At 36.8% G+C, this 17,848-nt stretch overlaps 1 protein-coding gene across 2 annotated transcripts in view; it reads left to right on the top strand.

Annotated features, from left to right (window-relative positions):
* TBC1D22A (TBC1 domain family member 22A) overlaps positions 1-17,848 on the top strand; it is a 175,601-nt gene that overhangs the window by 49,090 nt on the left and 108,663 nt on the right. For both annotated transcript variants that reach the window (XM_068166371.1, XM_068166361.1), the window contains one exon: positions 12,701-12,776. In XM_068166371.1, the coding sequence (XP_068022472.1) occupies positions 12,701-12,776 (76 nt within the window). The remainder of the gene's footprint in view (positions 1-12,700; positions 12,777-17,848) is intronic.

Genomic DNA, 17,848 nt, shown 5'->3' with positions numbered 1-17,848 from the left:
TTTAATGTAGTGAAAACATGAGAGTCTGAATTTATGCATTTGGAAAATGGCTATCCTCCAATCATTAATCACCATATAATGTGTATAACCATAACAGTTCCTAGGAATTGATGCTGCACTTCTAAATGTAACTAATATTTTGTAGATTCTTTAATTTTATGGCCTTTTTTTCTGACATATTTCTTTCCATATGGTACTTAACGATTTTTAAAAGAACTTCTTCATATTCTTGCCTGTGCTTTGTATTTCAATATAGATGTTTCGTTGGCAAAGGCACATTGGCTAATGTGTATTGTGAATTTAAACTGGTAACAGAGTTATTTTCTGACAAAAAAGGCTATAAAATTGAGTCCACAAACACAAATCTATTTTCCTTTGATGGTATTGTAAGTGTATTTCTTTTGGTTAAAATGCAAATGTGTAGGAACTCAATATTTTGTGTAGTGCTGTTGCAAAAGCATAGTCTTCTCCTGTTTATTTCTGTTAAAAAAAAAAAAAAAAGTTCTCATCTCAATCTCTCAGAGCTGCTACGTTTTGCACTTGTTTGACCACATTTCAAAAATATGTGGAAACTTACAAAGCAAGAAAAGTGAGAACTTAAAGTTTACTTAAAAGGAAGAAAGCCAAAAATGTAAGCCCTTCAGCTGTTTTACCTGTTTCTGAAATGTCTTCTGTCACAGACCTGCTGCTCTATGTGTGGGTTTTTTTTTTTCCATTGGGTTTATTTGTTTTTTCCCTAGGAAAGGAAGCTCAGAAAAGACATAGTATCTGCTTAAAATTCTGTTTGTGTACAAAACCATCTAGTACTAATAAGCAAAACATTGAAATTGACTGTAATGGAATTAAACTGCATTGATGAAAATTCAAGCTCTCCTATAAATGGGATGGTTATCACTTAGATATATTCAAGGATGCACTTGTTTATCAAAAGCAGGCTTGGAAGGTTACGCTAGTGGTGTGACTAACGATGTTACAGTTAATTCAGTGCAACCGCAGAGTGCTGCTGAAATGAAAGGATTCACTTGTTTATGGCTTTTTGTTACCCCCCATTCTCCTGTTTTGGCTCCCTTCTGTGTTGGGAAAAGAGGTCAATACTACAACAATCAAGTAACTCATGTCAGGACAAGAGGTAATAACCTCAAGCTGCTCCAGGGGAAGTTTACATTGGATATTAGGAAAAATTTCTTTACTGCAAGAGTGGTGACTCATTGAAACAGGGTACCCAGGGGAGTGGTGGAGTCACCATCCCTGGAGATGCTGAAAAAATGAGTAGACATGGCACTTTTGGACTTGGTCTTGTGGTCATGGAGGTGTTGGATAGGAGGTTGGACTTGATATGACTTTAATGGTTCTACGATACAGTTTTATTTATCTTCAGGATGAAAAACCCCAATTCCCTCAGCCTCTCACAAGGCATATGTTCCATACCTCTGAGCATCTTGATGACCATCTGCCCCTGTCCCTGTTTATACCTCTTTTTCTTGTATTGAGGTCCCTAAAACTGGATGTGGTATTCTAAATACAGTTTTGAAATACAAAAATCTTTACAGTAAAAATGATTGAACCCTAGAACTGTTTGGTCAGAAAGGTTATAGAGTCTTCAACCCTGGAGTTCAAAACCTGACTGCACATAACCGTGAACAGCTTTCTCCAGGTGACCTTGCTTTGGGCAGAGGTTTTACTTAGGTGGTCTTTAGAGGTCCCTGCCAATCTATGTGATTTCACAATGAGTGCTGAGTGGGGATAATAAACTTTGCCATGGGTTAGGTGTTTGGATGGGTTGGATTGGTTGATGGGTTGGACACGATGATCTTGAAGGTCTCTTCCAACCTGGTTTGGTTTATTCTAATAAAGGTTTATTCTTTCTACTATGCTGGGAGGCTGCTGGCTACTGGAGCATTTTTACCTGTAGAAATAATGCCTGTGCATGAGGGAAAACTAGAACTCATCCCATGAATGTTTTTTCCACTTAATTAAGTAGATATTCCTATACATCCATTGTAAATTATTTTTTTGTATTACAAAATTATCCTTTATAACACTTTCCTCAAAGAGTCCTGTTAACATTGAAGTAAAAATTTCATGCTGATCTATGCCACATGAAAATGTAATGTTCATGTGTAAAATACAGTATAACTCTTCATTTTAATTTCAAGCTTAAGGCTAATAAAATAACCAAAGAAGGGGGAAATACATGCCTTGCATAATAATCTAACCAGATGTACTAAAAATAGTAATAAAATCTTAATTATTTTATCAGAGCCTGGGAATTTTTAGAATAAGAGATAATTAAAATCCAAGGACTGAAGTACACTGATGTATATATTAGCTATTTCTATGGTTGATTAACTAGCAAGGTTTATGGGAATCCTGCAAAGTTCTTTCTCACTCCTGAGTTATGGAAAGCTGTTGTTCACATGTTCCTCAAGTCTGAATTATGGATGGAATCAATGCTGCTTGGAAAACATTTTGGAGATCTGCAGGAACAGCTAAGTATCATGAATATGCAGCTCAAATGTTGAAGAGTGTGTGCAGAAATGACTGATGCTAGCTCTTCTGAAAATGCTTCACAGGACCTTCCAAAGGTTTGTTTTTAAGGGAACAGTAAGTCTAAGATAGCTTTCTTTGTACATTTTAATGAAACTCTTTGTGGTGGTTTGGCCCTGGCTGGGGGGCCAAAGCTGCTTCCTGGGAAGCAGGGCTTCAATATGTGTAGCAGTTGCTCTGGAGGACAAATGCCATTAATGAATGCCTCCACTCTTTTTTTTTCTTTCTTTCCTTTCCTTAGCTTTTATTGTCTGAGCTGACATACGATATGGAATACATTGCTTGTCAGTTTGGGTCAGCTGGCCTGGCCATGGCCTCTCCCAAGCATTTGCCCATCTTTCAGCCTATTGTTCCACAGGAAAATGTTAAAAAAGCACAGCCTTGGTGCTGTGTGAGCACTGCTCAGCAGTAGCCAAAACACTGGCATATTACAGAGCTAAGTCCATCCTAGCCAAACCAAATACACTCCTTCAAGACAAGCTTTTTGATTATGTCTGCAATTCTCTTGGGTAGCTAGTTTAGGGTTATGATAAGTTGCAGCTCTGTTACCTGAGCATACAGGTTTGTTGGCCAAGATAGACAGATATATGTACTCTAAGTGTCTGCATCTGCCTGTTACCAGTTTCCTGTCAGATGAACTGTATGTTTGATGCATATATGCTTTCATGCATGCTTCAGGTTTCTGTATCATGGGTACCACAGGGTCTTCCCATGCAAAGGAAGTGATGGTTTGTCTCGAATTTCTGGGTATGCATCAGCCCAGTGCTTCTGGTAAGCTTAGCTAAATGGAGAAAGCAGTCTTTTCTTGCCATGCTCCTCAGCTGAACGTAGCACTGCAAGTCTGATTTGTACAGGGAAAATGTGATGATATGATTGCCTTCTAAGCAGCCTGCAGAGTTGCCACTCATGTCATTTGGCTGATACTGAAAGACAATGCTGCAGTCATGCTCTGATCGTAATACCAGTCAGAAACTGAAGTTTTAGAAACATGGAAGTCCTGTCAGGAGTTGTCAGAAGTGCTAGCAGTAGTTATTCTGTATGTAATTCTTTTAATGTTTGAGACTCATATTCACATCCTGTGTCTGTTCCTACAGCGACTACTGCTGTCACTCCAGTTGTGAGACAGAACTTCTCTGTGGTCTGAGCTGTTCAGTAATTTCCAGAAATTCAGATTCTCCATTTTATGCTAGTGTTTTGTGCAAGCTGGATCCTGGAATGGCAAAACATTGTGGGTGGTCATTTTTAGGTGTGTGGGCGGTTGTGGCTTTGGTTTTTTTTTTGTTTTTTTTTTTTTTCCTGACCTATTACTATTGTAAGGAGAAGCAATAGATTGCTTGATCAATAAATATAGGGCTGACTGCTGATAACTACTAGCAGATTGCTCTGCCTTGATGAATACAATTTTATTGTTGGAGATACTATCCTGAAGAATAAACAGTAGCATGAGATTACTCTTCTTTTCATTATCACTGACTTCCATAAGCTATTTCTGTATTATGAAGAACTTTAAGTATCCAGTTTCTCAAATTTAGATATTTTAATTCTAAATTCGTTAACATAAGAAATTTAATGATAATAGGTTCTACAATTAGGGCAGGCATTTCTGCCTCTTCAGGATTCTAGAATGAAATCAGCTTTTATTCTGAGACATGGACATCTCCAACACTTTTACTAAATACTTACCAAATGTTGTTGCTAAATAGTATTTTTCTGCTATTCTATCTGTCCTATGTGAGATGCAGATCTTCTGAAACATAGTGATGGCCACAACAGGTGCTTGTATCTGGAATCCTTTCTGTATTTATGCTCAAATATATGCTTTTATTTTTCTTACGTAATCTTTGGGAGCAAATACTGGTTTAAGCTATTTTAAGCTTAGAATGAAAGAAAAGAAGATTCAAAGTACAACAAAAGTCTAGATTTTATTTTTTTTTTTCCCTGGCCGCAAATTTTACCTTTCTCAATTAAAGAGAATGTTCTTACATGGAATACATGTAAATTGCTATTAAGAATGAATACTAAAAAATATGCAGTATTATGTCATTCTGTGTGCCTTCTCCAAAGGACCTTTAGATCTTCAAAGTCTTGTTTGAAGTTACTTTGCATAAGTTCTTTGAAGACTTTATTAGTAAATGAAGAAAAAAAACCCCAACATTATATTGAACATTACTAGGAAGTTAATAAACTCAGGCAGTAGAGTTGTTAAAACTACAAACTGTTGGAGTGTAATTAACGTAATTGTTGTTAGCCCTGTTCCTTTGATGTGACAGTAATCAAAGCATGTCTGCTATTGTCTGTTCAAAACTTGGAATAGTTAAAATTTAAAAGAATCATATCTACTGTGGTTTTCTAGAATGGCTCTGAGTAGATTTAGTCTGATAAAAAACTGTATCATGGTGTTTGATGATCTGGTCTCAGATTGTTTCAAAGTAGATGCTGAAACCCCTGATGTACTAAAATCTGAGATTTAAAATGTTGACGTTATAGATTTTTTTTTTTGAATAAATGATCCTTCAAACTAGTCTACACCAAGGGTGTTCTGCCATTTAAATAAGCCTGAATCATATAGCAGCAGCATCTACTTTGCAAAGTGTAAATCAAACATTGATTTAGAAGAATTCCAATTAATTTTGTTGTTTGTAATATCACTTAACTGTACAGTAGGACTGTAGCATATAATAAGCTTGATGTGAAATTGCCTGAGTTCAGTCTAGCATATGCCCACAAGAGATCTTTTGGGACTCTCCTTAAGTTTCTTGTGCTTGCTTGATTACTGAAGGACTTGTATTCCTCTCTGTCAGTTTTAGAAGATTCAATACATCACTAGGGTACTGGGAATCAGGATGCATGGTAAATATTTTGGAGGCTATTGACAACTTTGCTCAGTTTGAAGTATATCTGTCATTAACTCCTATGAGGTTATCTGGTCATGGATAAACAAGATCAGTGCTTAAAACTACTTTCACATGAGAGGAATGGAATGGAGTGGATATGACATCAGGTTTTGAAAATGATTTCAAGGGGATTCAGGAGGCTTCTGGAGGAGCACAATTAGACATGCTCATCAGGAATGTTTGTAGCAGGTGTAACAATAAACACAGTTAATGGTTAAAAATATTTAACAGGATAAACCCCACTTCTAATGTTTCCTATATGTAGACTAGAATTAACCAGGTTGGAAAAGACCTTCGAGATCGAGTCCAACCTATCATCCAACACGATCTAATCAACTAAACCATGGCAAAAAGCACCCCATCCAGTCTCTCTTTAAACACCTCCAGTGATGTTGACTCCACCACCTTCCTGGGCAGCCCATTCCAAAGGCTAATCACTTTCTGTGAAGAATTTCTTCCTAACATCCAGCCTAAACCTCCCCTGGCACAGCTTGAGACTGTGTCTTCTTGTTCTGTCACAGGTTGCCTGGGAGAAAAGACCAACCCGCACCTGGCTACAACCTCCTTTCAGGTAGTTGTAGACAGCAATAAGGTCTCCCTGAGCCTCCTCTTCTACAAGCTAAGCAATCCCAGTTCCCTCAGCCTCACCTCATAGGGCTTGTGCTCCAAACCCCTCACCAGCTTTGTTGCCCTGGGCTGGACCCTCGGGACGCCAGAGGTGTGTCTCATGTGGCGGCAGCAGGGGGGCACCCAGCCTGAACCACCACAGTGATGAAAGGAATGAAACAGTTTGCGCATGATGGATTATGTACTTCAGCTTGGATAATTTAGGGGAGGAATTTAATGTATGTCTTTAAAATGATGAGCTGCATGAAGGTGAATAGGGAGTAGTTGCTTTCCGTCTCTTCAGATGCAAGGGCTATGTAGTATCTTGTAATAGAGCTGAGTGATAGGCTTAAAAAAAAAAAAAAGTAGTTGAGTAACCAAACTGTGGGGCCACTTGGCAAAGGATGAAAAGCATTTTACACATGTTTAAAACAGTTTGAAGTTGGTTGAAGAAAAATCTTTAAACAATTTTCATTATGAGTTAGGGAAGTCTCAGTGCTGCAAACTAGAACTTGGAAGAATGCTGCAAGCCTATCACTGCAGGCTTATTTTGCTCTTATGTTCCCCTGTAGCCATTTGCTGCTGACTGCTGTGAAAAGTTAAAAAAAGCCCAAAGTGGTTCTTTTGTTAGGTCCAGTAGCCAATTCAAAGTTTGTAACAATAAGCTGGTAAGAACTGCAGGTAATGGAAAATTGAGGGTATTGGTAGGCTTTATCCTGAGGGCTGTAGTTGTTCTTCAGGATAGATGTCTTAAGAGAAGCTCATAATGAGCCTGTGTCTCTTTGGAAGCAAATAATACAGTTTTCTAGCCTGTAACTGAGAGTAAAACTTTCAGGAAAAGACAAATCTGTTTGAAATAGGTTCTGAAAAAAAGCATATTAACAAGTCATTGTTTTCAGTGTTTTAGATACAGTATACTGTGCCATCAATATGCTTTGGAATAAAAATATTTTATCTTTGACCTAAAATTTATAGCATCAGGTTTTAGGTTTTTAAGTGGCCATATTTATGATTTCTAGCATTTACCTAGATTTGAACTTTTGTCTGGCCTATGCCATAATCCACAAATATACCTTGAGCACTTCTTTTATTGCTACTTTAAGTTTCTGTAATTTATAATATGTTCATTTAGTGTGAACCTGAGGTTTGATTACATAGGCCAGTAGAAAACCGGGTCTTTGAATTTGAGTATGGTACTATTATAACACAAGAATCAGTACCTCCTTTTTCATAAAATATGTTTTTTTTTCTACATTGTTATGTATGAATAAATGGATGCTGTTTTCTATGTAGAAAATTTTGGACTGTAACACTTTGTAAATTGCTTTCCTAGTGCTTAGGAAATTCTTAATTTTAAAAAGTAAGGCTTAATAATTGCAAAGATTGAAAGGTCTTTTAGAGGAAATAGCTTGGAGTAATTCTGGAGCATGCTATGAAATTTTGTGCAAGCAGCATCCTCTTGCACACTTGTGTATTTGCTCTTGTGCATGCATGCTCCCTCTTTCCTGAACATTTGCTTTATTATCTCCAGCTTCGTCAAGAACATTTTGGATAAACTGTGCCTGCCATTTGCAGTTGTGTTATACATATTGGCTGTCCTCATCTAAATGTCATGCCTCCCTTCCACCTGTCCCCACCTTTTTGGATAACAATGCCTGCAAAGTGAATAAAGACTTTTAATAGGGATAGGGTTAGCAGAGTAAATTACTTAAATGAGTTTAAAAAAGTAAAATAGAGAAGATCCCTTTCTGATATGATGAGATCAATGTGCAACTTCAGAAAGCTTTTTTTGCTTCCAGTTGTCTTTTGGCCATTTGCTAATATACTTGAATATACCTAACTTGACATATGCCAATTCTTACATATTAGTAGAGAAAATAAACATCTGAGTATGCTCTATACAGATTGCTTAAAATAGCTCTTATATTTAAAACTCCTGATCTGACCCGATTGATAAAACTTTATTACAAACAAGCAAATACCACATTAAGACTGTGTCAAAATTTTCCATTTGCTTCTGTAAATGGTTCTGATAGTTTCTTCTGTACATTGTTGGGGAATAGCTTTTGTAACCAGCAGAGGAGTATCAGTGTGTCTATATCTGTGCTCAGCTGCAGTCATTATATAGTATGTTTGTGTATAAATATATACAGTGTATCCGTCTGTTTATACACACACATAAGGCTATAAATATGTGTGTTACTTAAAAATGTCATATATAATTATTAATATATGTTATTGTGGTTTGCATTGTGTATTTAATTCCTTCTGTGTATGTTTGCAGCTGCCTTTGTACTTATGCAGAAGGTGCAATTCAGAAATGTTTACATTCCTCTTTCCGCATGCAATTGAAATAATTGACAAAGTTGGAAAGAAGGATTTTCAGATTTGTTATGACTTCATTCTTATGAATGATTCAGTACCTTGGAAGAGATTTAAAGTAGTATAGAAATATGTTGAACTTACTGGACAGTTGCTTTGGAATTACACTGAATATGCACTTAAAAAAGCATCTGTGTCCTTTTTAGTGCTCCATTGTAAGTGCAGTAACATTTTGATCAGATACATGTCGGTCCTGTAGATGTTTGTGATGATGGGAAATGGAGTCTTATTCGTTGCAATATACTTCACATAAATTAGAATCTCATTGATATACATGGTTGAAAACAATAGAGTCTACTTTTGTATTTTCTTCCTGATAAACAAATAAAAATGCTATTGTGTGGCATAGATCTGGACATTTGGAGGATAGTAAAAATGCAACTAGGTGATCTTTAGTTTACTCAATACCACTTTCTCAGTGTATCCACAGGAAAGGTCACGGTAGGACTTTCCAAGCTAAACAAACACCTTTCCAAGTTATATCTTGCCATAAGCACTCAAAAGAGAGCTAGTAAAGTAAACCTGATACCTGGTGGTATTAAACATGTGTTGTGATCTGACTTCCCCCTCTCTCTACCCTTTCCTTCTCCCTTTCTCCCTTTTCTGTGAGTATGGGAGGATAATTCCAGTAAAATTTGTTCAGTGCATTTTTTCATTTTCACTTTCTAATCAAGTTTCTTCCATTTAGAATTTCTCTAACCTTGGTGGGGGGTAGGGGAGAGGGACTACCTAATACCTTTTTCCATGGTTAGTGAAGGCTATAATTGAAATACTTCAAAATGGCAAGTTTTTTTTTTTTTTTTTTAATAAGAAGGCCTTCCAGAAATAATTGTATTTGCAGGGTATATGGAGTGGTTACACTAGCCTCTAAAGAATAAGTACAGACTGCTAACAGAAAGATTTGAGACTGAAGCAAGTTTTGAGCCCTTGTGACATTATAAAGTCTTAACCTTCTGTATCTTAAGGTGAAGCTAATTATGTGTTGGAGTCTCTACTAGATATTATAACTGTTCAGCTGTGAAGTAGGTTAGCATAGTTCACTGCAAGTCTGTTTAAGCTGTCTAAGCAGAATGTCAAGGAATTTAAATATTGCACAACAATGAATGCATTTTTTTAATGTTCATCATGGATTTTGTTGTGTACTCATGTGGAATTTGTCATACGTGGATGCAAACTAGAGATTGTCAAAAACAGTAATTGCCAGTGTAAGACATTTTGTTAACTCTTTGCTGAAGATCCCTTGAGGCAGGACAATCTTGTTCTGACTTTTTCAGAGGCTTTCACATATTATTGATGAGAAATAAATAAATGAGAAAATACAATAAAAATTTGCAGGGTGAGTAATAAAATGTTCCTTTGAGGACCCACAACTGTGAGGTAGAAAGTAGGACAGCTGAATACTGGAACATTTTTTTTTCTGCATAAGTTTTCAGAGAAATGTAGTTGGTTTGTGTGGCAAAGTTTTTGTAGCAGGGGAGCTACAGGGGTGTATTCTGTGAGAAGAGGCTTCATGCTGGACAAACCACGTTGCAGCCAGCTCCAGGGCAGTGCTGGTGGTGCCTCTGCGGTAACGTATATAAGAAAGGTAAAAACCCCTGTGCAGCAGCTGAAAGAGAGGTGTAAAGAAAAAGTGAGAGTTGCAACTCTGCAGACACAAAAGTCAGTGAATATGGAGAGGTTAGGGGGTGCTTCAGGAGCAGAGATTCCCTGCCAGCCCATGGTGAGGCAGATTGTTCTCCTGTAGCCCATGGAGGGACCCCATGTCACTGTGGGTGGAGATACCTTGGTGGAAGCTGCAGCCATGGAGAGGAGCCCATGCAGGCCCAGGCTTTGTGGCAGGACATGAGGTCCATAGGGAGTAGTAGAGATGAAGTGTAATAAACTGACAACTCTGGTTCCTTGTCTTCCTGCACCTCTTGGTGGGGATGAGGTAGAAGATTTGCAAGAAAAATTTAGTTGAATTTGAAAGCTAGTATTGCCAATTGAATTCTATAGTAGAGCAATTAAAGTCTTGACCTTTTTACTACTGTATTTCCCTGAGCAATAATTCATGAATTCCATGAGTTTGACATGCTTTTTTTCTTTAAGTCTGTTACTAGCTTTTTCCTCCACCTCAAAAGGAGCAAGAATAGTAGATAACAGAATGATTTTTATGTTTGCAAAGTCCTTTGCAGTTTCACATACTCCAGAAAGTCAATTACAAGTAAGGAGGGAATATGTACAGCATAATTTAATTAGAAGAGATGTCTGAGGGAGGTATCAAAGATCTTTCCAGCTAGATGAGTCAGCACAAGTAGAAAGCTGACTCCCAGCTGTGTTGATTTGCAGCTAAAATAACAGAAAAATAAATGAATAGGCAAAAGATCCAATGTTGTGAAAAGCAAGCTTATCAGTATTCAGATCCAAGATGGCAGTTTTGGGTTGCATTTCCAGGTGTGTACAGAGTAGATGATGCTTTGAGAAAGAAAACAGTTTTTGATTCATATCACAGTTGGGAGTTGCACATGATAATGATCAAAGTGGTAGTGTTTCAGCTCTGTGTTGATGTTTAGTATTAAATATGTAAAGGCATTTTTACAGAGAATCTGTTATAGATAAAATAATTGAGTACCATATTGCTGCACTTAGTACCAGTTTACTTTCTTTAAATAAATAAATAGAAGAGTATATCAATATTTGAAAACAAAACAAAAAAACCCAACAGTTTTCCTGATTAGAGGAGTTTCTTGTAAAGGAAATGAATAGGCTATTTCCTAAAGATGCTGTATCCTGGATATGATACATGGCTACTGCAGGAGACTTGTATAAAACATATTGCTTTAGTGCATAGGATAGTTTCTTTGTGTCTGAAATAAGGTTATAGTAGATTTGAATTGTGTCTGAGGCTTTTCATTCATTCATTGTTGATGCTTATTGCACTACTGCTGATGCTCGTGCTGTTCGAGAGGCAAGGCCAACTAGATGAAATAGTTGCCTTTTTTAATTGGTGATTCCTGTGGAAAGTTTATGAACTCAGAGAATTATCTTTATAGAATTTAAAGATTAAGTCGCAATACAATAAATAAAATTACAATAAAATAAATAAACTGATTTAAATAGAGTATTCAAAAAAGTCAATATGGCCTTAAAAAAGAAAAAGAAAAGTGTCTGAAGATACATAAAAATTAATTTGATATTCATTCCTTTTACTCTAAGGCCAAGTTAAAATTTGAAAACAAGTAAAGAAAAAATAATATTCTAACATCAATGAAAATTGTTTAGGGTTATTTTTGGGATAGTTGCTCAGCTTTCCAATTTATTTTCTTACTGGGATGATTCAAACAATAGCAGCTGAGAAAAATATTGCTTTACCCTGGTGTTCTGTGTATGTAGTGGTCACATGGAAACAATTTTACATAGTAACCTAAAAAACATATATTGGTAATTTTCTTCTAGAATCTCTCTGTATCAAAACCCATAATACAATTAATTGAGTGGAGAGATTGTCAATCAAATATTCAAAAACATTGCTATGTATTTAACTAACATCATTCTTTAAAAAGATCACTTTAGGTTTAAAATGGAGACACATTTCTCTCTCATTATTTCAGACTCTTTTTATCGCAGCCCTATAACACAAAAACCCAAACCAGTCAAAAAACAATAAAAGCAAATGCAGTTTGCATTAATACTTTCAAACATATATGCAGGGACCCTGCCATTTTATCTGGATATCTTATGTGTTAGATTTTAATTTGTGATACTAACTGTGAACTTGGGTTCAGAACAGTCAGGACTCCATTGGAAAAAACCTTCGATTTCTTATGCTGCTGGAAGGTAGTATTCTGAACTTCTAACGATCAAATTCTTGTCTGGTCACTGATTAGAGCCTGAATTTTCATATTCTGTACATTGTTTGTGATAGAATTGTAAATGTATGAGAAAAAGAAATCACCTTAAAAAAAAACAACCCTAGTATGTCACATTTTGGCATTTTAGATGGCAGCCTTTTAAAACTACTTGGACTTATAAAATGAAGCTGTAACTTCAGGGGCATTAGATGAGCAAGTAGAGAGCATTTGATGCAATAATAGCTATTGGATATATAGTGTTAGAGATGGAGACTTGAAGTAGGAATACACAATTTGATGAGTTACTGCTTAGGAAGTGTAAAATTGAAACACAAGTACCTTTAAAACACAGAAATATGCATGGGTTGAGATAAGTACATAAAGGAAAAGTAGCCTTTTTTTCCCCTTTGCTTACAAACTTCTGTATGGTTTCTTCTTCAGGATAACTATACATTTGCACAGCCAGGAATTCAGAAGAAAGTGAAAATGTTGGAAGAACTTGTTAGTCGAATCGATGGTAAGTTTTGAAAGGTAACCCAATTTCTAACTGGTGTTTCATCAAAAGTGTTTTCTTAAAATGTTTGCAAGAAGTCAAGCCAACATCACTGCAGTTATCTACAATGGAGAGGTAACATCGCTTTCCTCAGATGAGGTTTCGTGATCAATTTGTGGCATACTGGCCTTTCCAAGATCACTGTCATGTATCATTTAAAAGAAACCCACTGGAGCATGAGCAACTTTCATTACTTTTTATTAAGGCAATATAATAAAAATTCAATGGCAATTTCTTTGCAGCAGAGTAATGACTACATACACAAAGCAACCAGAATTCATTTCACATTAAGCTCGATGATTGTTGTAATTTGGGCAAGTCACAGCGGTTGTTTATGGTTGTCCTTCGGCACTACGTTTTGTGCCTTTGTGCATCTTTTTGCTATCTGGGATGCCTGAGTAATTTCTCTGTGGAATCCAATTAATTATGAACTCTGGAAATAACATCTTTAATATTATAGATAAATTACAGTGTGTGCAGGGGTAATTTTAGATTATGCTTTCATCTTTTAGTGTGGCACTTTGAAATATTTTCTACCTTCATCCTTAAAATAATTCCCTTCATGAAATGCTGACTGTCATATTGCTAGAGCAGAGTTTAATTAAATGAAATGCAAGAGATAATGCTTGCCCATTCTAAACATACTCTCTTGGTAGTTTGTTAAATTAATGAACAGAGTATTAACAAAATGTTGTCAAGCAGAACTGGGCATGTATTTTTGACACTAGCCTGTTGATGATGAAATAGAGAAAAATATTTCTTGTGTAGCTTAATCTTTGATAATCTCCTTGGAAAAAACAATTCCATCTTTTCATTACATGTATTGTCAGTATTTTGGTGCCAGTTCTTACCATAGCAGATTTTAGGTTGGCCTGCATGTATTTACATCGTGAATATTTGATAATGCTTTTCATACCTTTTTAGCATGTTAAAGTATTTGTAATGATTACAGACTAAGAGTAGGAGAATAATGTTTATGTAATGTTACAATATGTATGTAACTTTTTGTTGGAGTTTTTTTTTTTAAAGGTAGATTAAATCAAAAATATAAGATGATACTTCTGTATACATGGTAGTGAACTATTTATAAAGCAGTGTATTTTATTACTTCAAAAATAACTGCTTGTAGTGTGATTTTTCATGTGACGTTTTATGAAGGTTGATGTTTACATGTCAGTTACTTATAGGAGCAAATGATTGTGTATTAAATTAAGTGTATAATTATAAAGCCTGTAAATAGACTTGAATTTGGTTTGTATAAACTTTGTGCAAAAATTCTTTAACCAAGTTTTTAAAATTAACAATACCATTCTGATAATCTTACTGTTTGGTTTAGTAACAATATTAAATATAATATCACACATTATTATTTAGTTTCTAAGAAATAAATGAATGCCACAGGATTATTTATACCTTCAGTGCTTTAGGGGATGTAGTTAAATAAGTTTTCTCAATGGTTAGGTTTGGAAAGCATTATTTTTAAGGCTTCACACTTGAAAGAATAGTAATAATTTACAAACAGTACATTCTGTTTCTTAAAGTGTCCTTTATCAGGACAGTTAAAACTGTCCTTTCCCCTGAAAGTTAAGAGTGGGTTCCTGTAGGTTTCTGACTTAAAATAATTTTGTGAAGTCCCAGAATCACAGAATGAAACAGATTGGAAGAGACCTCCAAGATCATCCAACCGATCACCCAGCCCTATCTAATCAACTAGACCATGGCACTCATCCAGTCTTTACCAAACACCTACAGGGACATTGACCCCACCACCTCCCTGGGCACCTCATTCCAACAGGCAATCACTCTGAGAAGAACTTCTTTCTATGATCCTTATGGTGCTGTATTTGATTGAAAAATGTTAAAGTTTTTCCATGTCAAAAACTTGTTCATTTATTTTTCTAAATGTGGATCCAATTTTTCCTTCAGTGGCTTTTTTGATCTCCATTGTATACTAGTTAGTGAAGGAGTCTCTGACTCTAGACTCTAAATCTGCCAAGACTTTTTTTTTGTAAAGATGATGAGTACAGAAATAGCTTTTCTACCCTAGAAAACAATTACTATTTTTTGGTAGTTTTTAGTAGACATCATCAATGTTTTCTAGTTGATGTTGATTTTTCATACTATTTCATACTCGCAAAGTAAGATTTTTACATCAGACTTAACAATGAGTTACATGACATCTGGAGTTTACTTGAATGAGTAGCAGAGGATAGTTTCCCTGTTTGAGCTGTATAGCTAGAGAAAGCAAATAAAAACCATCTTATGGCAGATATATTTTGGTGGTTGTCTGTATGATATATGTGGAGCATAAGTAGAAAAGAGAGAAATGGAGACTACTTTAAAATGTGTATTGTAGCACTTCAGTGTGAGGGAAATCTAGTTTAACATATTTTCATTTTAGAAAATATTAAGAATTTTAAAAATTGTCATTTCTACTGACATAAGCTTCTTCCAAAGACCATAAACTCTCCTTTTTTGCCTGAGTTGCTACCATATCTTTCTATTCAGCCAGGCTGGTCATCTTTTGCACTGACTGGTCTTTCAGCACATGGGGGTGGTCTGTTTCTGCACCTTTAAGAGTTTTGCCTGGAACAGTGTCTAGCCTTCCTGGACTCCTTGGCCCTTAAGGACTGCCTCCCAAGGGTCTCTGTTTACCAATCTCTAAAACAGACCACAGTCTGACCACTGGAAACTCAAGGTGGCAGTTCTGATGCAAGTATAACCAAATTCAGTGGGATTGTGGATGTGATGGAAGGTAGGAAGGCTCTGCAGAGGGATCTGGACAGGCAGGATCAATAGAGAAAGCTCAATGGCATAAGGTTTAACAAGGCCAGTTACTGGGTCATGTACTTGCATCTCAACAACCCTATGCAATGCTACAGGCTTAGGGCAGAGTGGCTGGAATGCTACTGGGCAGAAAAGTAGGGGGGCTGCTGGTTGACAGCCATCTGAACTTGAGCAGTGTGCTCAGGTGGCCAAGAAGGCCAAAAACTTCCTGGCCACAGGAATACTGTGGCCATCAGGAGTAGGGGAGTGATTGTCCCCCTGTAGTCAGCACTGGTGAGGCCACACCTCAAATTTTGTGCTCAGTTTTGGGGCCCTCACTACAAGGAGTTTCTGGAACCTGTCTGGAGAAGAACACTGAAGCTGGTGAAGGGTCTGGAGAGCAAATCTTACAAGGAGCAGCTGAGGGAACTGGGATTGTTTAGTCTAGAGTAGAGAAGGCTGAGGGGAGACCTCATTGATCTCTACAGCTACCTGAGAAGAGGTGGTAGTAAGGTGGGTGTTGATGTCTTCTCCGTAGTATCAAGTGATAAAATGAGAGGAAGTGGCCCCAGGTTGCATCAGGGGAGGTTTAGATTGGATATTAGGAAAAAAATTCTTGACTGAAAGGATTATCAGACTTTGAAAAAGGCTGCCCAGGGACATGGTGGATTTACCTGTTTGATGAAACAGCAGATCTCTAGCACAGCATCCTTCAGACATTGGTGTGCTGTCCTTGGACTTAGTTCTGGCAAGCCCAGTTTTGTTCCTTTTGCTCTTCAAATCTTGTTTAAAGCTTTCAATGAATCCTGATAGCTCCTGTGCTAGGATCCACTTCCCTATTTGAGACAGCTATATCTTGTCTGTTGCCAGCAGGCCTTGTGTCATGTAAATCAACCTATGATGAAAGAACCCAAATTCCTGCCAGTGCACAAGGTCGTCTTGTATGCCAGTGTTCCAGAATTGAATGTAATTCTGCACACACACTCTCAGAAGTAGTGATTACAGAGGAAGAATTGCTTCTACTGACACTTTGGCTGCTATCTTGCTTAGAAAGCAAATATATGATTCTTCCTTTCTGCAAGGACACGCTACTGGTTGTCCACCAGGACCACTAAGTCCTTAGCAGAGCTGCTTTCCAGCCAGTTGGTGGCCTGCCAGTACTGTTGAATGAGACTATTCCATCCCTGATATGGAATGTTGGCCTCTTCTGACCTTCAGGGTGTTCCTATCAGCCATTCCTTCAGTCTGCCAAGTCACTGAGTTTCAACACGTCAACCACTCCTCCCAGTACAGTATCATCCACAAACAGAGTGTTCATTCTATGCCATTATTAGTTAATTAATGTGTTGCACAGTATCAGCCCCAATATTGGCCCCTGTGCATGCCATTAGTGAATTAGCTTGGACTTTGTACTGCTCATCACAACCCTTGTAATAGTTTTAAACAGTAAAATGCTTTTGCCAGTATTCTTAGGGCCACTTCTTTTTGTCTAGCAGACTCTTCACTCAGTTACTTCCTTTTGCCAGAAACATCCACCAAAGTGCATGTAAAATGAAAATAATTTTTTTTATTGTTAGACAATGGTAGATGTGTACTGCTGTCATTTCATAAACTTCTGGATGTCTCAGTAAGGGATCCTGACCTAGTTGACTTTTTGGTGGGATCACAACATAGTTTAATTAAATGTTAACGTCGTTGTGCTTTACGCTTCTCCATTCCTTTGAGCATTTGAGTTTTCAGCTTTACACGGTCTGCTATTCTGTAGCTAAAGAGAAATGTGTGGCTCACAAATTTAGTAACTGTTGTTTATAAAAAAAGAAATCTCATCTATCTATACTGTAAACATCCAAAGTGTTAATTAAGGCTGTTGTGGAATAAAATGATACTCCTGTTGCTACTATGTAACATTGTTTTCTTGATGGCAGTAAAGAGGCTCTTAATGCAGCAAGTAGCTGTGTGAATGTGTGAAGCTTGTACAGCTTGTTTGCTAATAGTAATGGATTACCAGTGTATGAGAAGTGTTAATGCATTACGTTAGTGATTCATGCAACCTTCATTAAACCAACCTTATGCATCACAGCTCCTCTCAAAGTAACTGTCCTTGTGCATGCAATACTGAATGATGCAGTAGACTTCAATCAGCCAATCTACTCTTAATTTAATCATAATCTCAGACTGCTCAAATGCCAGAAAATAATTTTTATTAATTATATTTAATGAAACTTTTGAGTTTGTTAATAGAATGTTGCTATAGAGAAAATGGAATTTGA

Source organism: Melanerpes formicivorus, unplaced genomic scaffold (assembly GCF_026170545.1).
Source record: "Melanerpes formicivorus ecotype bairdi unplaced genomic scaffold, bMelFor1.0.p_v2 SCAF_3, whole genome shotgun sequence".
NCBI classification, from domain to species: Eukaryota; Metazoa; Chordata; class Aves; order Piciformes; family Picidae; genus Melanerpes; species Melanerpes formicivorus.
Note: the sequence above shows the minus strand (reverse complement) of the source record. Positions and strands in the feature narration are given on the sequence as shown.